Source organism: Ceratotherium simum, chromosome 15 (genome assembly GCF_057802395.1).
Source record: "Ceratotherium simum simum isolate JZ-2026a chromosome 15, ASM5780239v1, whole genome shotgun sequence".
NCBI lineage: Eukaryota > Metazoa > Chordata > Mammalia > Perissodactyla > Rhinocerotidae > Ceratotherium > Ceratotherium simum.
The window spans coordinates 9,225,141-9,247,431 of NC_141914.1; the positions used below are offsets into that span (position 1 = coordinate 9,225,141).

Consider the following 22,291-nt stretch of genomic DNA (forward strand, 5'->3'; position numbering starts at 1 on the left):
CTTTAAAATCACAAGTTTGCATGTTACTCATAGTAGTGAGCCTTAGTCATTTTTAATAAGAAATAATAACTCGATTGACTTCTTTCAAAAATCCTTAGAGCCAGCCCTGACGGCCTAGTGGTTAAAGTTCGGCACGCTCCACTTCAGTGGCCTGGGTTCAGTTCCCGGGTGTGGAACTGCACCACTTGTCTGTTAGCAGCCATGCTGTGGCGGCAGCTCACATAGAAGAACCAGAAGAACTTAACAACCATACACAACCATGTCCTGGGGCTTTGGGGGGAATAAAAGGAAGAAAAAAGGAGGAAGATTGGCAACAAATGTTAGCTTAGGCGACCCTTCCCCTGCAAAAAAAAAAATCCTTGGCATTGTCTGTAGTTGTATGGAATTTTCTTCTTTGTTGTAGATGAAAACAGAGAAAAGGTGAATGACCAGGCGAAACTCATTGTGGGAATCGTTGTTGGTCTCCTCCTCGCTGCCCTGGTTGCTGGTGTCGTCTACTGGCTGTACATGAAGAAATCAAAGTAAGTTGTGGGAAAAAGATCTTCCTTGTTCCTTGACTTTCACTGAGAGGAAATACAATGTGTCAATTATGCCCACTGCAGCTGGGCATGTCATCTCTATAACAGCAAAGATCTATGCGCCAAATCAGGCTGATCATGTTTTGCTTTCCACTCACAGTGACTACATTGCCAACATTGAGGACATGGCTTGGGGTGTGATTTCATATGTCTCCCTATTTTTCTCTGTTAATAGTCTGAATTAAATTATTTGATTTTTTTCAATGCCAAAGTGGATTTTTTAAGAGCATATACTGCCTAAAGATCAACCATTCTAACCCGTTTGGCTGAGGTTGGTGGAGATTAATGGAAAATGGCGAGGACAGCCTGCATGGAGTGTCAGGTGTCTTTGCAGTCACAGGTCTGGCCAGCAGTGAAACTGCTGGGGAGGTAGAATTATTTTGTTGTCACTACTCCTCTATTCTATTTGGTCACTTTGCTCCATAAAAGGACCTAATTCAGAGAAAAAAATCATCATTATTTTGGCTTGAATTAAAAAAATTGATTAAACAAAGTACCAAGACTACTTTAAAATGATTTAGATGGTGTTTAGATTAAAAATTATTAGAGTCATAAAATAATACGGGTAGTATCAACCTTACAAATTATCTAACAGTAGTTTATAATGAAAATCCAATTAACCAATGAAGAATCTTAAGATGCACACATGCCTAGTACTTCCCATCACCCTAGCCCAGACCCTAAATTCAGATGCAATTGGACAGAGATGGGGTTCTAGCTTTTGCATTTTTAAAAAATTCCATTGGTGATTCTGTGGTATACCTCTGGTTTCAAACATGGGTTTTTAACCCCTTTGTCTGTTAAATGAGAAAATTGATTTTTGCAAAGGAATATGTATAGCTAATGACAACTTTGAACTTAATTTTATATTTTCCTGATGTCTGATATAACCCCTTTCAGCAGCTCAGTTTAGTTAACTTAAAAGAAAACCAAAGAAAAAGCAGACTCACTCAGGATCCATCGTGATCGTACCCTGTAAAGATGGAAATTTCAGTGAAGCAATATTTGAATCGAGCTGCAGTCAAAGGAAGTCAACAGATCAGAAGCTGTAAAGTCACATAATATGAGCATGTCCTGAGCTCTGTTTTGTTCTCACAATCCATCTATGAAGTAGATACTATTATTATTCATACTTTACATTACAAAAACTAAGGCAGAGAATGGTTAAATGACTTGCTGAAGGTTACACAGCTTGTAAAGGACAGAACTGTATATGATTTAAGGTAATGATGTTTTAGAGTCTTGGTGCTTAATCACTAAGGCCTTACTTTCTCTTTTTTGATAATTTCCTGTTGTGTGCTGTGGTTCAAGTACATGTCCGCGCTCACACTGGGGCACAGTCACTTCTGATCTTGCACCTCCCTCCTCAATCCAGAGCAGTCCCCACTCGCACTTGGTAACAAACGTGTTCCTTTTCCCAAAGAATATTTGACATACAAACACTGCGTGTGGGTTTGTGTCCATGGTTTCCAAGGAAAATACAGGAGACTGCCTGTGCCGTGAAAGTGAAAAGACATGCAGACAGTTGCCCAGAGGCGATATCTGTCATATAGAAGTTCTTCTACTCATGTAAGTTTCCTGATGATCACAATCTTATCCTCCCTTTAGAACCTGCAAGAAGGTACTCACAAATCCAACAGCTTGGGTTTGAGGGTATTTCCGTTTTATTTACTTAGGATTTCTGATGTACTCCAAAGTAATTTCATTTCTTCAAAGAACGAAAATAAAATTTCCCTGTATCCTGGACTTGAGCTGAAAAATAACCTGCAGTTCTCTGCATTATGATCAAATGAATGTTAAATTCTTTTTGGAGCACCCCCAATGTCCTTAATCAGCCTATTCTAATGCCAGTATCTCATCAGACACCATTTGTCCTTCTTTGAATAGAAGGAATTTATGTGTGTGTGAGTGGGTTTTTTTGTTACTTCAAGGTTATTACCATATGGTGACCCAAAATTAAAATCATGGATAAATAAATGCTGGACACTTGGCTTCACAGTGTCTTTAGGCTAAAGGTTAAGAATTCATGCATTTCCTTTAAAGTACTTCATTAAATTAAGTGCAACTTTTACCATCTGACTTGATCATTAGGCTAAATAACTGTTATTTAATTGAAAGTGCGCCAACTTTGCTAGAGTTAATATTATTGGTAATCAAAGCAGTAAATTGGAATTCTCATCCCAAGCATCAAAGTGTTTTTATTACAAATTTATGGAACTCTTCAGATTTATAGTAAGTGCTTTGTATTCCTGATTAGTTATTTCTTGCTAGTGCCCTCTGAGATAAGCCAGGATTTTTGCAATGTGAAATATTGTTAATCCCTTTGTCCAGAGTATGTGCAGATTCATAATAAGAGCTTTCAAGTTATGAATTGCTAAGGGCATTTTTGGGTGTACTAGAGGGTATACTATACTCTCCTTCTCGATAATTCCTTCAACTTTACAAATCAATATGAGGGTTTCATTTTTATCTTTAGCTAATTTGGCACCATTTAATATGGATGTGAGAGATTTTTAATGAAGATATGGTCCAGACTTTTCTCCAGATACCTAAAGAAATATAGCCCTGTGTTTACCATCCTGCAAAATAATACCATCAACAATCTTAGTGAGTCGCCCATTGTTGCAAACAACTTTGGGCAACAATTAAATTACAAGTCAAGCATTTTATTTAAGGGCCTCAGTGATATAGCTAGCAAAGCAGTAAAGTTTGAGCAACATTTAGGGGAAATTCTTTGCATTGGCAATATAAAAAGTCATTGGAGAGAAATGAGAGAAACAATCTCTTATGCCCAAGTAGAATTTAAGAGTACATTTGTTAACATACGTAGTGGCTCCTCAGCTAACATGCACTCCCCATTCCGTTAATAGGGGCTACATATTTTTATATCTATTTATTTCAAATATGGAGAACTGCAGCAAGCAATGCTTAGCAATTATGTTTGGCATTGTGATAGGGCATATTCCTTGCAGAGTAAGGACTCATAATTCCTCTGCTGCTTTGATTCATATAACTTCTCACTGAAAGATTTTTTAAAATTGGAGATTTTTCAATAGTGAAAATGGATGATTCTGATCATTTCCCATGTATGTAGAGTATTAACTGACATCTAGGCAAAAGGTATTAATTGACTAAGCCCACTCCATGTCTAGTTGTTTAACAGGTTGGAGAACATTAAAGAACCAGAGATAATCTAATAATTATTTTTTATTATTTACTCCATTTCTCTCCATCCTGTCGTCTAAACATTGTTTTTAGCTCTGCAGGAAGTTAAATGTTACTATTTGAGTTCCAGATCCTCTCCTGTGTATCTTAGAGTACAAAGACAAACAAAAAATTAAGAGTCAAAGATAAAGGAAAAATGTAAAGGCAGAATGATGTAGCCACAAACTTATTCAGAAGTTTATTAAAACCATAATTTCCAGGTTGGTTGCATTTAAGAGATCCCTGACCACCACACTTCTTATCACTACATGGGAGGAAGCATTAACCAGACATTTGTAATCTCAAAATACACATTGTGTGAATCTTGGAAACTTACCAAGAGATTTATCTTCTGCAACTGTGGATCTCATGACTATGTTCATAAAGTTATTGTGTAATATGTAGACAATATGGAAGTCTAAAAGTCACAAATATCCTCTGTCAGTTCTTCCTGCTTTAATGCTATATTATTCCACTACTGTCTCAGAGAAAAAACAGGGACAGTCACAAATTGGGGGAAAGACTAAAGAGGATTTGCCTATAACCCTAAAACCTCAAGAAATAATGTAATATTAAGCCTTTCAAAAACCTTTCTCATTAATATCTCTTGATATATGGGAACAGGATCTTGCAAGAAAGTTGATTTTACCTGAATTCTATTTACAATTAGTACTCCCTCTAAAATCAAATGTACATTCCCATGAGGGCAGATTGGCTCCCCACTGAATAAATTGAAAAGATAGTGCTGGAGGACCATTTATAGCACGTTTTTAATGACTTTCCTCATTTAATACTATGTAAACACCTACTACTCTTTTTTATTTTTCTTTTTTTGTTCTTTTACTGAAATCCTCAACAATTTAATGAGGTAAATGCAATTAACTCTATTTCATAATATCTAAGGCTCAGTGAAATCAATCTAGATGACACATGTAGTACTATCTTCTTCCATACCCCACGTACTTTCAAATATATTTTGATACCTCATCAGGACTTCTTTGAAATTACAATTTCATCTGTGACTTTGGTTACCTGCTGATTTCACATAGTCTAGGGATGGGATGGTATGCTCTAAAGGGCAAGGCTGACGTGGCCTCTGCTCTTGTATTAGAGGTCAGGCTAATCCAAGTTTTGATTTCTTTCTCTTTCCCTACTCATAGTATGCAGGCAGCCAGAAGAAGGAAGAAAAGAAACTGCCCTATTATTCTATAAAACTATAAATAGCAGAGTAGACTAGAGGGGAAATAAGCTAATGTGGAAATGCTGGAGTCCCCATCCAGTCAGTCACGAGGTCCTTGACCATTCAAACGACAGAACCTCCTGTGGCCCTCCCTTCTCCTACGACATATGAGCTGAAACATTTCCTGAGGAAACGGCTTGCATCAAAACACAATGTTTCAATTTTTTTAATCTCTTCTAGCTATCTGTATATATGCCTTTTTTTTTTAACTTCAAATATTTGTTTTAATGATCTTTTCAAAGGTGAAGGGAAGTCTTGTTCCCTGAGCACCTGCCATGAGCCAGGGCGTGTGCCATCCCCACATTACCCACCCTAAGGATATGCTTTGAACCATGATGCTGAATGCATTCAGGTGGCACTGTGTTTTCATACATATTCAGTATTATTACATTTATTTTGATCTCCTAATCTTTTACATAATGGATGGTCCCCGTATTTACTATTGGCCCAAATGGAAAGGCCATTTTCTATTTACTGAGGACACAAGGATTCTCTATTTTAGTAGAGAGTTTCTTTGGAAAGTCTTAAAAACTCTAAGGATATAAAATTGAAAGTTGTAATAAGACTATTTATTCTTCTTTGTTTCCTTCTTCAAACTCAGAAATTGCTGACCACTGTCCTCCTGAGATGCAGGGACTGGAGCCCTTCTCTCTCCCTCTAGTTCTGTATTAAGTTTGGCCCAAGAGAAGACTCACCCTGCTGAGAGCTATGACCAGGGAAGAGGGAAAAGTAACTAGTCTGTTGGACATGACCTTAATTATCTGCCCAGGTTTCAATGACCAGTTAGGTGAAAGTGGCAATTCCACATTGCCTGGGTCCCAGTCTTAAATAGCAGTAGTCCTGGTGCCCTTCTGTGGTGTGTCCCAGGCATACTATAAATTAGAAATCATAGAAGATGCCCCTCTAATTAGGAAGTGTTAAAGATTCCTCATGCCCCCTCTAAGAGCATTTTCAAATTTGTTATACATCTGCCTGCTTTTGAAAAACCTAAAGTCTTATGAACTCTTTCGTGTGTGAATTATTTTAAGTGGGTATTGTTTTTGTTTTCCAAATATACAATTCTATTATATTTTATCCATCTTTTCAAATGATACCACCCCCCAAGATTGTGATGTATTGGTTATGCCTGCCACGTGCATCCTCCTTCACTTTTCCAACCTCCTGCATCACCCATTAAATTATTTTTGTGTGTGTGTTTGTGAGGAAGATCAGCCCTGAGCTAACATCCATGCCAATCCTCCTCCTTTATGCTGAGGCAGACTGGCCCTGAGCTAACATCTGTGCCCATCTTCCTCCACTTTATTTGGGACGCCGCCACAGCATGGCCTGAAAAGCGGTGCGTGCCCCGGATCCAAACCCAGGCCGCCAGCAGCGGAGCACAAGCACTTAACTACACCTCCACGGGGCCGGCCCCAAATTATTTTTTAATTGAGATATAACTGACATATAATATTGTGTAAGTTTAAGGTGCACAACGTGTTGATTTGATACATTTACATGTTGCGATATGATTACCATCATAGCATTAGCTAACACCTCCATCACGTCACATAATTATCATTTCGTTTTGTGGTGAGAACATTTAAGATCTGGTCTCTTAGCAGCTTTGAAGTGTTAGCGTAAAGGCACATTTAGGAGACATCACCAGGTTAGTCCCTACCTCCTTTGAAGGAGATCTCGAAACAAGTTTAAAATATTGGGGAAAATCTCACAAAAAAAGTTGAAGAATCTTCTAAAAAGTTATTTAAAAGCAACTTGAACCCTAAATAGGTACTGCACTTATGGAAATAACACAGAACGAGGAGTTGAGACCTAGGTTTGAACTCCCCGTCTGTGTTCAGTAGCTGTATGGCCTCAGGCCACAACTCCCTGACTCACCTTCAATTTGGTGAGTTCTGTCACCTGCTGGGGGCTTTCACGTATACTATTGCGTTTTTCCTCACACCAGCCTGGGCGTAGATCCTGTTGTTCAAGCGTGCTTAACAGGAGGGACTTGTCCAAGGACTTGCAGGTCAGACTTGACACACGAGGATGAGAACCCAGGCCCACTGACCCCATGCCAAAACTCCTTTCTGCCTCACAGATTAGACTAGGGGGTCACCTTCAGGGCTTCTTCCAACATAAATTTATTGTGATTCCATGATTTCAATTTTCTCCCATATTTAAAGTTTCGAAAAAGTTGAACGATGAAGAAAGTTTAAAACAAATAACCATAATAATTTGTATTTTAACCCAAGCACTCATTCTTTATAAATGCCTAACCTTGTCCCTCAAATCAATTGACTGAAAAATATTTTGCTATAGCATTACTTAGATAAATTTTTGTTCTCTCCAAATAGTATGTGGATTTCTAACCTCTGTAATTCTTTCAAATCTCTGAAATTTTCCAAAGCTAAAAAAGATGCATCCATAAAATTATATTTATTTATTTATTTATTTAGTGAGGAGATCAGCCCTGTGCTAACATCTGCCAATCCTCCTCTTTTTTTTTTGCTGAGGAAGACTGGCCCTGGGCTAACATCCGTGCCCATCTTCCTCCACTTTATATGGAACGCCGCCACAGCATGGCTTGCTAAGCGGTGCGTTGGTGTGCGCCTGGGATCCAAACCAGCGAACCCCAGGGCCACCGCAGCGGAGCGCACGCACTTAACCACCGGTGCGTTGGTGTGCGCCTGGGATCCAAACCAGCGAACCCCAGGGCCACCGCAGCGGAGCGCACGCACTTAACCACTTGCGCCACCGGGCTGGCCCCTTAAATTATGTTTATTTTTACCACACCAATCTCAAAACCAAGCCAGAAGTGATCAGAATAATTTTTAAAGGCTTCTTCCTGCTAGGGAGAGTGGACTTTCAGTAACAAAAATGGAGAAATTCATAATAAAATTCATCTACAGATCTTCCTCAACTTAAAATGGAGTTACATCCCAATAAACCCATCTTAAATTGAAAATATCATAAGTTGAAAATGCATTTAATACACCTAACCTACCAAACATCATAGCTTAGTCTAGCCTACCTTCAACATGCTCAGAACACTTATATTAACCTACACTTGGGCAAAGTTATCTGCTACAAAGCCAATTTTATAATAAAATGTTAAATATCTCATGTAATTTATTGGAACTGGACTGAAAGTGAAAAACAAAATGGTTGGATGGGTACCGAATGGTTGTAAGTGTATTGGTTGTCTACCCTTGTGATTGCATGGCTGCCTGGGAGCTGCACTTGCTGCCAGTGCACAGCATCAGGAGAGGATTGTACGGCATATTGCTAGCCCTGGAAAAGTCTGTGCTGAGAGAAGCTAGCAAGTAGCTTGTTAGGAAGATCTCTTAAGCAATGTCTTGAAACATGCCCCTACATGCTTTACACAGTGGGTATAACTTAGGTAAATGGAAATAAGTCTGTTCTGAGTGCATCTTGCAAGTAGCTAACTAGAACTTTTCTTTATACAAAAAAAAAGTCCAAAAAAAGATCAAAATTCAAAATTCAATGTACAGTTTGTACTGAATGCATATTGCTTTTGCACCATCATGAAGTCGAAAAATCCTAAATCAAACCATCGTTAAGTTGGGGACCATCTGCATATCTTATATATACATATACTCAATGAACACCCCCTCCCCCACCAGTAACACTATTTTTATTTCAATTTAGTACATTTCACCGTGGTTAACACTTAGCATATTTGTATAACTGTGTAACTTGGTGCAGGGATGCTGGAGCCAGGCTGCTCGAGGTCAAATCCTGGCTTTGCTACTTACTAACTGTGTGACTGCAAGCAAGTTTATTAGTCTCAGTGTAAAATGGAGATATCCTAAGGCTAAAATAATTTATCTACCCAACACTTAGAGCAGTCCCTGGCACATGAAGGCACATTAAGGTTATGAGAGTGTTAGCTGTTACTATTTTGGAGAGTGAGATTAAGAAAAGAAGGGAGATTTTTGCTTTTCAGTTACTATTTCTTATTGTTTTTTTCTTTTGTTTTGTAAACTTTAAAATAAGAAAAATAATCAATTTGAAGTTACCCAACTCTTATTCTACAAACATATTCTACAAACATGTTTCATATTGCCCTTTTTTGTAACTCCACACCGCGAGCAGTGATCTGTAGCCTGATTTACCTGTACGGATATTCTGAAAGATGCTGTGGTTTGCCCTGAGTACCACAACTTCCCTGGAGAGAAATCTAGTCACTCCCTTCCTCTCAGTAGATACTTCCTTCTTCTATTTGATACAACTTGATGAAATCACAGAGACTACTCTCCATGCATGGACAAATAAAGCCACCTAGAAAGTAAATGGAATGGGAAATGCAAACAGCATACAGTGTCTCATTGCACCTTTTGCTTGGTTCTTTCTATCCCTGGCCACAAGCTTCATGCTTTAGCTTCTCTCTGTATAACATTTTTATATTAAGGTAAAATTTGCTTACGTTAAATGTGCAATTAAATCTGTTTTGATAAATGCACACGCCTTTGTAACCATTACTCCAGTCACTATATAGAGCATCCCATCACTCCAGAAAGTTCCCTTGGACTCCCCTCCTGTCCAGCCCCACCATCCCTGCTACCTTAGTTAACCACTGTGCTGATTGTTATCACCAGAGATTACGTTTGCCTAATCCTGAACCTCATATAAGTGGAATTATACAGAATGTACTCTTTTGTGTCTGGCTTCTTTCATTTAACGTAATGTTTCTGAGATACATATATTAATGATTTCATTTTTTTAAATTGCTGAGTAGTGTTCCATTGTTAGAATATATCACATTATTTTAATCTGTTCTCTTGTTTACGGACATTTGGATAGTTTCCAGTTTGGGCTATTATGAACAATATGGCTAAAATCAGCATTCTCATACGAGCATTTTTGTGAGCATATGTTCTCATTCTCTTGGGTAAATACCTAGAAATGGAATTGCTATATCATAAGGTAAATTTGATCAGGAGAAATTGCCAAACAATTTTCAAAAGCAGATGTCCTATTTGCAGCTGCCACCAGCAGAGTAGGAGAGTTTCAGTTCTTCCGCATCCTTGCCTAAATTTAGTGTTGTCATTCTGTTTAGTTTAAGCCATTTGGGGTGATGTGAAATGGTATCTAATTTTGGTTTTAACTTGCATTTCTCTGAGACCTAGTGATTTTAAGCTCCGTGAACTTATTGGTCATCTTCTTTTGTGCAATGACTATTCAAATCTTTTGCCTATGATTTTATTATTTGTCTTTTTGTGATTGATTTACAAGAGTTCTTTACATATTCTGTATAAAAGCCCTTTACTATAGATACATTGTAAATATTTTGTCCTAGTCTGTGGCTGGATTTTTTCTTTCCTTAATGCTATCTTTTGATGAGCAGAAGTTTTTAATTTTGATGAAGAACAACTTATCAATTTTTTTCTTTATGTTTAGTGTTTTTTGTGTCCACTTTACAAAATCTTTGCTTATCCCAAAGTGGCAGAGATACTTTTCTGTCTTTTTCTAGAAACCTTCTAGTTTTAACTTTAACATTTAAGGATATGATGTAAGGATATATATAAGATTTATATATATAAGATTATATATATAATCTTAATATGAGATTTTGTGTGTGGTGAAAGATAAATGTGGTTTATTTGTGTGGTTTTTGCTTTTGTTATTTATATATTTATGAAGTCATTCCAGCACCATTCGTTAAAAAGACTTTCTTTTGGCCTTGGCACATTTGTCATAATAATAATAATGACAATAATAATAATAATGAGTCCTTCAACTTTGATGTTCTGCTTGTATTAGCAGTCTTATTTCTTTACATTTCCATATAAATTTTAGCAACTTGTTAATTTCTACCAAAAAAATTTTTTAAAGCTTTGTGAGATTAGTTGCTTTGAATTTACAGATAAATTTGGGTAGATTTGACATCTGAAAAATATTTAGTCTTCCAATCCATGAATATCATATAGCTCTCCATTTACTTAAATATTTTCCATTTTTCTTAGTAATATTTCATAACTTTTAATGTAGACATTTAATACATCTTATAAATTTATGTGTAAGTTATGTTTTATGTATTTTGCAGCTGTTATAAATGCAATTATCTTGTAATTTTTATTTTCCAGTTTTTACAGTAGTATATGAAAATATAATTAACTTTTGTTGTTGTTGAAATGTGTACAACCATCTTCCTAAATTCACTTGTTAGTTCTATTAGTTGTTTTGTGGATTCCTTAAGATTTCTACATTCACAATCATTTCATCTGCAAAATGAGAAATTTGCTTCTTCCTTTCCATTCTGTGTGCCTTTTATTTCTTTTCCTTGCTTTATTGCACTCATAGAGACCTCCAATATAATATTGAATAAAAACGTTGAGGACAGACATTTTTACACATTCCCAATCTTAGAGAGGGACTTATTCAATATTTGCCATTATGTATGATGTTAGCTGTACATTTTTCATCCAGAGTTAGCCAAACTGCAAGGTTATGGGTACAGTCTTCCAGATGCCAAGTCTGCTCAAGACTTCTGCTCAGCTGCAAGGAGTTAGGGTCCAAATACAAAGTTAGAGGGAAGAGTCCACATAAGACCACCCTCACTTCTGATACCAACTTCATTTGGAGGTTTCCCAAAACCACCCTCAGGTTTGATAATTTGCTAGAAATACTCACAGAACTCACTGAAACCTATTATACTCATGGTTATGTTCATTACAAGTAAAAGATACATTAAAATTGGCCAAGGGAAGAGAAGTATAGGGCAGAGTCTGGGAGGGTTCCAAATGTGACATTTCCTTTGTCCTCAGGAACATGTTACTCTACTGGCATCGATGTGTGGCACAAGCATGGAGTATTGCCAATCGAAGAAGCTCACCTGAGCTTTGGTGTCCAGAGTTTTTATTTGGGCTTCATTTGTAGGCATGATTGATTGACTAATTGTCTGTGTGGTTGAGCTCAATCTCCAACCCCTCCCCTCCCCACAGGTCAGGCTGATATCACATGACCCAAAGCCCCCACCCTACACCATATGCTTGTTCTTTCAGGTGTGGCCAGACCCCACCCTAAGACAAATGGGTGTTGATGGCCCTACCCTGAGACATCTCCTCAGCATAAACGATCAGGTGTGGTCCAAGAGGCACACCGTGGATAAGAAAGCCACTTCTATCACTCAGAATTCTAATTATGTAGAGGTTGAATTCTAACTATTTAGAGGTTATCTCCCAGGAACTGAGGACAAAGGCCAGACCTCTCTTTGGGAAGGCCAAATTCCTTGCTACGCATGTCCTTTAACAGGTTGAAGAAATTTTTTAATATTGCTAAGAGTTTCTATTACAAATCATTGTTGAATTTTCTCAAATGCTCTTTGTACCTCTACATTACATCTACCTCTATATTATTTCTACAAATAGTCATATTGTTTCCTCATGGTATTTATTCTTTTTTTTTTAAGGTTATTTTATTTTATTTTATTTTATTTATTTATTTTTGTGTGTGTGAGGAAGATCAGCCCTGAGCTAACATCCATGCCAGTCCTCCTCTTTTTGCTGAGGAAGACCAGCCCTGAGCTAACATCTATTGCCAATCCTCCTCCTTTTTTTCCACTTTTCTCCCCAAAGCCCCAGTAGATAGTTGTATGTCATAGTTGCACATCCTGCTAGTTGCTGTATGTGGGACGCCGCCTCAGCATGGCCGGACAGCGGTGTGTCAGTGAGCGCCCGGGATCCGAACCCCGGGCCACCAGTAGCAGAGCGCACGCACTTAACCGCTAAGCCACGGGGCCAGCCCCTATAGTATTTATTCTGATAAAATGGTAGTTTACATTGATTGATTATTGAATGTTAAGCCAGTCTTGCATTCCTGGAATGCATCCCACTCTATTATGATGTATCATAATTTTTGTATATTGATGGATACTATTTACCAAAATTTGATTAAGAATTTTTTTGTCTATATTCATGAGGAATATTGATCCATAATTTTCTTTTCTTGTAATATCTCTGTCAAATTTTGGTACTGGGGTAATGTGGGCTTAATAAAATGAGTTGGAAAGAGTCCCATCCTCTTCTTTTACTGAAAGAGTTTGTTACTTCCTTAAATGTTTGATATAATTCAATGATGAAACCTCCTTCGCCTGGAGTTCTTTTTATGAGAATTTGCTTTAAAACAAAAATTATAATTTTAATTTCTTTAATAGATATAAACTTGCTTCTTCTTGAGTAAATTTAGGTAAGTTTTTCAGGGAAAATGTCAATTTTATTTAAGTTGTTGACATTTTTGCAAAAAGAAAAAGTTATTCCTAAGATTCCCTTATCCTTTTCGCCTGTGGGTTTTGTAGTAATAACACGTCTTTGTTTTCTAATATCATTAACTTGTATTTTGTTCCTTTATCTCACTCAGTCTTTTTAGAGAGTTATCAATTTCTTAATGATTTCAAATAAGTAACTTTTTTTTTAATTGACATCTTAATAGTTTATAACATTGTGAAATTTTGGTTGTACATTATTGTTTGTCAGTCACCATGTAAACGCCTCCCTTCACCCCTTGTGCCCACCCCCCAACCCCCTTGCCCCTAGTAACCACCATACAGTTCTCTCTGTCCATGTGTTGGTTTATATTCCACATATGAGTGAAATCACATGGTGTTTGTCTTTCTCTTTCTGGCTTATTTCACTTAACATAATACCCTCCTGTTCCATCCATGTTGTTGCAAATAGGACGATTTTGTCTTTTTTTATGGCTGAGTAGTATTCCATTGTATATATATATATACCATATCTTCTTTGTCCAATCATCGGTCAGGGGACACTTGGGTTGCTTCCACTTCTTGGCTATAGTGAATAATGCTGCAATGAACATAGGGGTGCATAAGCCTCTTTGGATTGTTGATTTCAGGTTCGTTGGTTAGATACCCAGTAGTGGGATAGCTGGATCATAGGGCATTTCTATTTTTAATTTTTTGAGGAATCTTCATACTGTTTTCCATAGAGGCTGCACCAGTTTGCATTCCTACCAGCAGTGAATGAGGGTTCCCATTTCTCCACAACCTCTCCAACATTTGTTGTTTTTTGTCTTGTTGATTATAGCCATTCTAACCAGTGTAAGGTGATATCTTAGTATAGTTTTGATTTGCATTTCCCTCATGATTAGTGATGTTGAACACCTTTTCATACGCCTATTGGCCATCTGTATATCTTCCTTGGGAAAGTACCTGTTCATATCCTCTGCCCATTTTTTATAGGGTTGTTTGCTTTTTTGTTGTTCAGTTGTGGGAGTGCTTTATATATTATGGAGATTAACCCCTTGTCGGATATATGATTTGCAAATATTTTCTCCCAGCTGGTGGGTTGTCTATTCATTTTGATCCTGGTTTCATTTGCCTTGTAGAAGCTGTTTAATCTGATGAAGTCCCACTTGTTTATTTTTTCTTTAGTTTCCCTTGTCAGAGTAGACATGGTAGCCGAAAAGATTCCTTTATGACCAATGTCAAATAGTGTATTGCCTGTATTTTCTTCTAGGAGTTTTATAGTTTCAGGTCTCACCTTCAGGTCTTTGATCCATTTTGAGTTAATTTTTGTGAATGGTGGAAGCAGGTGGTCTACTTTCATTCTTTCGCATGTGGCTGTTCAGTTTTCCCTTTTATTGAAGAGACTTTCCTTTCTCCATTGTATGTTCTTAGCTCCTTTGTCGAAGATTAGCTGCCTGTAGATGTGTGGTTTTGTTTCTGGGCTTTCAATTCTGTTCCATTGATCTGTGTGTCTGTTTTTGTACTAGTACCATGCTGTTTTGATTACTATTGCTTTGTAGTATGTTTTGAAGTCAAGGATTGTGATGCCTCCAGCTTTGTTCTTTTTTCTTAGGATTGCTTCAGCTATTTGGAGTCTTTTGTTGCCCCACATGAATTTTAGTATTCTTTGTTCTATTTCCTCAAATAAATAATTTTTTGTTTTATTTCTATCACTTTTTTTAATTTTAGTTATTTTTGCTTTAATCATTACCATTTTTTTTCTTCTAGTTAGTCTTTAACTTGCTCTTATTTCTTTGACTTTATAAAGTAAATTAAAAATTTAGATCATTGATGTTAGCCTTTCTTCTTTTATAACATAAGCATTTAAACTATGAATTTCACTCTCAGTGCTGTGTTAGCTGCATTCCACAAATTTCAGTATGTTGTATTTTCATATTCATTCAGTTCAAAATATTGTTAAATTCTCAGTGTTTTTTCTTTGGAGCCATGTAGTTAGAACTGTATTAAGTTCCAAACATTTATCATTTAATTCTGTTTTAAGACAATCTACTCCGTAAGCTTTTAGTCTTTTGAAATGCATTGAGATTTATTTTGGGCCTAACATACAGGCATGCAGTATTTCATGGTGAATGCTACATGGGCACTTGAAAGAAAAATTATTTGGTGGTTGATGGGTACAGTATTCTATGGCTCTATGTTAGGTTAAGGTAGATAATAATTTGTTTAAATCTTCTTATCCTTACAGATTTTTTTTCAAATTCTATGCAATCACTTCACATAAAATGTAAGAAGGTTATAAACATGCACTTCCAGTGCTAGAGTACAGGTACTGGTTACTTCATCATGATCATGCATTCTGAATTTTGGTACATTTATCCTATCAGCTACTGAGAAAAGGGTGTTAAATTCCCTAAATAAATATGTGTATTTGTCTATTTCTCCCTTTAGTTCTGTCGGTTTTTGCTTTATGCTTTCATTAGATACACACACTTACAGTTCTTGTGACTTCCTTATGTATTGAACCTGTTAGAATTATGAAATGTCTCTCATTATCACTGTCCTATTCCTTGTGTTGAATTTTACATCACCTGATATTAATATAGCCACACTGCTTTCATATGCTTACTATTGATGTGTACATCTTTCTCTATCCTTTTATTTTCAGTTGTCTGTCTCTTTATATTTAAAGTGCATCTCATATACAGTAAGGCTGACAAAACTGTGACTCCCGGGCTGCTGCCTATTTTTGTAAATAAAGTTTTATGGTGGCACAGCCATGCCCGTTTCTTTACGTATTATCTGTGCTGTTTCACACTACAGTGCCAGAGCTGACGAGTTGGAACAAAACCATGTGGCCTACAAGCCTAAAAAATTTACTATGTGGACCTTTCAGAAAAAATTTAACCCCTGGTATAGAGCACTTAGTTTTCTTGCTTGCTTGCTTAGTATAGTCTGACAATCTCTACCTTTTAATTGGAGGATTTAGCCAACTTACATTTGACATAATTTTTGATATATTGCATTTAAAACCACCATCTCCCTATTTGAACAGGTCAAATAGTTTATTCTGTATTTTTCTGAGAGTTTATAATTGTTATAAATGTAAGGATTAACTAAACACAAGTTTTTTTAAATCATTACTAGTAGCAGAACTTCTTATAGTCCATGCTTTATTTCAAAGTTGTGAAATCATTACATCTTCAGCCTTAATATAACTTCCTTCTTCCCATACAGGTCAAAGCAGGTTGAAAAAAATCAAAATTGCAAAATTGATTTATTACATTGCTAGATTTTTTATTTTATTTTTTTAGAATATGCCTACAGAACATTGACTCTTATCTGTCACTCTCTCTAGTGGTTCCACACAAGTTGGAATTTTCACTTTAGAGGCAAAGAATAGTAGTTAATGAAGTGAGTTTGAAAGAAGAAAGAGAATGAGAGAGACACAGTAAAAGTAGAAGTATAGAGAAAAGGAATGGAGGAAAAATCAGAGGGGTGAGAGAAGGCAAGGAGAATAAAAGAGAGGAAAGGAGAGGCTTTGAGAATCATGTGGCTTTCCTTGATTGCCACAATATCTTACTGGTTTATAGAAATTATAGTTATTAGTGTATATTAGAATATATAGTTAGGAGCTATTAGAATAATCAAGGTACGTGTTTATGCATATAATTTTGTGCAGTTTTATCTGAAAAGATTGGTGTAAGACATCACTCAAGTTCTGTCATTTCACCGTAGTATTCTCTCTATTTCACCTATGTGTAAAACAGCAGCTGGGTGTGTATGGACTTGATATTGGTGAACACTAGTATTATAGGGAACAGTAAAAGGAAATAGATATGAACTGCAATAAAGTCAGTTCAATACAATAGAAGAAATGTCTTTTCGATGCCTACCATGTTCAGACAGTGTATTATGTGCTGTGGGTAAAATATAAATAAAACATGGTCCTTATTCTCAAGGAGCTTATACTCAAGCCAAGGAAGCTGAAGAGATTGGCCACATCTTGAAGCATCATGGGACAGACAGCTGGAGATCTGGGTGGAGAGTCTCCAAAGGGCAGAGCTAGATCTCTCTGTATTTAAGTGCTGAAGAATGTGAGACGTGCCACAATCTCCATCTGAAGCCTGAGAGGGCCATGACTTAGGAATGGGGCAAACCAGAGGCAGACTGAGTCTTACTAAAACTGCAACTGAGCCTTGACCCAGCTCAAACCCTGATTGAAGTGGAGCCATCAGCTGCTTACCCTATCTACTTAACAGAGGAAAGAGGAGGACCTCATCTGATGGAAAATTACGTTGTGTGGAGTCTCTACAGTTCTTTTATACGTGGTGTCATGCAAAATGAGAAGGACTAGATGCCAAGAGTCAAGAAAATACAATCAATAATCAAGAGAAAAAGGAGACAAGCAGATCCATGCATGATTTGGATATTGTAGTTAACAGCCAAGGACATTAAAATAACTATAAATAATATACTGAAAATTGAAGAAAAGATGGTCAAAGGAGATGAAAGGAATAGAAAATTGAAACCATTAAAAATATTTTTAAATCAAATTGACATTTTAGAACTGAAAAATATAATATTAAAAAATAAGTATTTGGTGGATGAATTTAAAAGCAGAGTGGCCACAGAAAAACACAAGAGAAGTAAACTGGAACACAGATGAATAGAAAATAACCAGACTGAAGCACAGAGAGGAAAAAGAATAGATGAGACGTATAAGAGAGTATGAGACATGTCAGACCCACACAAAAGATCTAACTTATGTATAATTAAAATCCCAGAAAGAACAGAGCAAGAATGCCCATCACCAGTAAAACAGATAAATAAATCATGACTTATTCACCCAATGACAAGCTATATAGCAATGAGAATAAACAACTTACAACTACATGCAACATTATATATGAAGGTCACAAATATAACATTGAGTTTAAATAAAAGGCAGACAGAAATGAATACATGTGGTATGATTCCATTTATATATAAATTACAAGAACAAGTAAAACTCTTCTGTGAGAGTTCAGGATTGTGTTAACCTTTGGTAGTGATGGAAGGAAGTATAATGGGGGACTTCTGGGTCTACAACTGTTCTGTTTCTTGAGCTGGGTACTGGTTCAATTCATGCATTTAGTTTTTGAAAATTCATAGAATTGTACTGTTGTGGTAGGTGCATTATCTTGTATGGATATTATTCTTCAGCAAAACAATTTTTGAAAGGATTCTTAGATTTATAGAAAATTCAAGCTTTAAGAAAAGTCCTTAGAGAGCATCCTAATCCACCACCTCTCACGTTTTACTGTGGAGGTTACTAAGACTTTATTAGTTATTAGTTAAGTAACTTATTGGCAAGACTTGATCTCAAATCATATATATAATGTGATATATATAATGTAGATGCATATGTGTCTATATTTTATATATATATTATAAATATATAATTTATAACATATATATGTATAGAAGAGAGCCCATCTACATTATTCTTCCATTTGTCTGGAAAATATATATGGTGAAGAAGTTGTTGTTCACTATGATGTATTATTTTAGTACAATATAGAAAATATGGATGTGATATAATTCAAGACATAAACTCACATTTACAACATGTTCTCATCTGCATTTTGTTGTGTGTGTGTGAGGAAGACCAGCCCTGAGCTAACATCTGCCAATCCTCCTCTTTTTGCTGAGGAAGACTGGCCGAGGGCTAACATCCATGCCCATCTTCCTCCACTTTATATGGGACGCCACCACAGCATGGCTTGACAAGCAGTGTGTTGGTGCACACCCGGGATCTGAACGGGTGAACCCTGGGCCACCGCAGCGGAGCACGCGCACTTAACCGCTTGCCCCACCGGGCCGGCCCCCTCATTTGCATTTTTAATGTCAGTCTTGTAAAATGCTACCACATATTATAGGACTTAGCTAGGTTGGCAGAGTTTGAGGTTGCTCCTGCCTTATAAATGGATTTAGAAGGCTGTAGTTTAAGGTAAATTAAGAATTTTTAAATCACAAATTAAATTAAATGCATGCTAAATATGATGAATGTCCCAGTTTGAATGAGCCATATGTCTTTATCTCACTTGGACATATATCATACACCATTACAACCCTTTTTCTAGTAAAGTTGTGATTCTTAGCAAATGAGTTAAGTAATTCTATTTAAAGCATAGAACAACTTTTAGGGAAAAATGGAGTTTTCTACCCCAGCTTCCTTAACCAAGAGACACACTTGGTATTATACAAATTCTTAAAAGTAGAATTATTATTAGGAATTATGTGGTAGTAATAATTTGGAGTACCATAGCATTGTGGTTTCCCTGATATGCTATGAACAGGGGGAGAGGGAGGGAGGGAGGGAAGGAAGGAGAGAAGGGAGAAAGGAGGGAAGGGAGGGAGGGAGGGAGGAAATGGTACACTCTTGGAAATACAGTTATGATTTCTCCTGAGTGGTAAAACCAAGGAATTTAATTGTGCGTTTAAGAAGACCTGATTTCGGCCCTTGAGGGATAGAACCTAGTCATGTGTAAGCCTGGCAGCCGCTGGGGCAGTGACTCTCCAACAGTTCGCTGCAGCAGAGCCAGCGGAGGTCTTGTTTGTCATAGCTGGCAGGCCCCATCCAAGAGTCTCTGTCTCCACAGTTCTGTTGTGGAGCCTCAGAATTTGCACTTCCGTCAAGTTCCCAGGGGGGCTGATATGGCTGGTCTGGGGCCACAATTTGAGAACCCCCACGTTACAGCTGCTTTAGCTTGGGCTGCCAATGTTCTCTCATAAATGTGGTTCTCTTTCTAATCTTGCTTTTGATTTATTCAATACAACAGAATCCATAAGCAAAGAGACAGGGCTCTGGCTCAGGCTGGATACGTCATAGGGAATGCCAAAAGGGAAGGGCCCTAAAGAAACTCCCCTGGAAGATTTTTACACAAAGTATTTGCCCAGAATGAAAATTGTGGCTATCAAATGATAATAATTACTTCCCAGAAAGTGGAGAGAAAAACAACCCAGCCAAAAATGTGGTGCAACTAAGTATGTACAGTCTGTGTTCAAAATAATTGATTTCTTTTTCTCTTAGCATATATATAATGCAACCCCACTACCAAGGTAATTTCATTGGAATGTGTTCTGTTACCAGTGAAGGCTCACAGATATGGAATTGTTCGCCCTAGTGGTTTGTCTGTGTTTAATGTAAAACATATGCTTTTCAAGGATACATTAACGTGAACCCTAAACTTAAAAAAGAGAAGTTAAATGTGTGTGTGTCAACATGATAATGTTTATTTCATTCTTTTATAGGACTGCATCAAAACACGTAAATAAGGACCTGGGTAATCTGGAGGAAAACAAAAAGTTAGAAGAAAACAATCACAAAACAGAAGCCTAAGAGAGAAACTGTTATACTTGTCGAGGTGAGTGGGCCATGTGAGCTTTCTAGAAATACTTCCTAGGAAAGTAGGAAACATCCTGGGAGACGAAAGGGAAAGCCTGGACATTAAGATGCTTCATAATTTCAGCTTTCAAAAACAGGAGGAGAGTTTCTCAAAGGGAAACTTTGGTAACTGGAAGCTATTCTCAGAGGAATGGAATCTCAACAGTCTCCCCATGCTCCAAAAAATAATCATTATCCTCTGAATAATTTTTAAAAATTTTGAGATTTTTAACATTCTGTTAGCATTTTGTAGTCTAATGCCAAAAATTTTGCTGAGTGCAAAGAAGCTTAATTTTATTAATTGGTATTTTGATTAGATTTATATATAATAACTAAATGAGTGTGATTTTTAAGACAATCTCCCAAAGAGGTATGTTTCCATGGTATTGCCACTTGCAATTTGAGCTTTTCATTTTTGATTATGTTCCCTTGAGCCACCCAAACAGAGAAGCCATTTGGACAAATAATTTTGTGTGTCCTTAAGAATAACTGTTACTGTAGCTCACTCATTTGATGTAAAAATTCTCCAAAACCACAGTAAAACTTTGGTTCACTATAAATAAACGGCAAGTCACAGTTTGAGTGGGTCACTGAGTTAATTCCATAGAGAAGATGGGGGGGCGTAAGAAAGAATTGTAATTGAAAGATGCACACAGGAAAGAAAAATGGAATATTTGAAATAAGACATTTTTTAAATCTGAAAACTGGTATCTCACATTGGGTCAAAGAAGTGAAAACTGGATTCCTTCCCCTCTTCTGCCTTCCATTGGAGGCCGAGGACACAGCATCAGCACCTGATTGTTTTCTTCTGCTTCTCCAAGGCTCATTCCTCGGTCCTTTGTAAACATAGATATTACCTTCTGTTTTCTTCAAAATGGGACAGAGTAAATTCTCAAAGGAAAGTTGAGCTTGAGACAAAGCTCACAAAATAGTTTGATTTGAAGGGATAAGTGAATTTTTTAACCTGAAGAGAAACGGAATGAAATATTTTCATGAAAAACCTTATAATCTTCATATGAATTAAGCAATTTTCATAAAAATAAAGACTCTCAACAATTCCAAAAAATTCTTTGTAGAAGACCCAGCAATGCCTGGGATTACAGATGGGTTCAGGGACAATGAAGTTTTATGAAAGGCTCCTATAAAGTAATTCCCATCACTTTTAGTACAAAGCATCTGTTGATGGTGAAAAATGATTGCTGTGGTAACTTACTAAATTATGTTTTTTTCATTATTTCAGAGAAAAATAACTATATAGACCAATTGAAGCATGAACGTGGATTGTATTTAAGACATATACAAAGACATTGACAGCAATTCATGGTTCAAGTATTAAGCAGTTCATTCTACCAAGCTGTCACAGGATTCTAGAGAATTATCTCAAGTAAAACAATGAAATGAAATTACAAACAATAACAACAAGTTTTGGCAGCCATGATAATAGGTCATATGTTGTGTTTAGTTTGATTTTTTTTTTTTTTCTGTAAATGTCTGCACTGATGATTTCTTTTTGGTTTGCCTTTTATGTAAATTTTTTACGTAGCTATTTTTATACACTGTAAGCTTTGTTCTGGGAGTTGCTGTTAATCTGATGTATAATGTAATGTTTTTATTTCAATTGTTTATATGGA

General features: G+C 36.7%; 1 protein-coding gene across 1 annotated transcript in view; it reads left to right on the forward strand.

Moving 5' to 3' along the window:
- ALCAM (activated leukocyte cell adhesion molecule) overlaps window positions 1-20,640 on the forward strand; it is a 182,016-nt gene extending 161,376 nt beyond the window's left edge. Inside the window, exons 14-15 of the mRNA XM_087439532.1 lie at window positions 404-521; window positions 20,528-20,640. Of these exons, the coding sequence (XP_087295658.1) occupies window positions 404-521; window positions 20,528-20,615 (206 nt within the window). The 3' untranslated portion in view covers window positions 20,616-20,640. The remainder of the gene's footprint in view (window positions 1-403; window positions 522-20,527) is intronic.
- The last annotated feature ends 1,651 nt before the right edge of the window (window positions 20,641-22,291 follow it).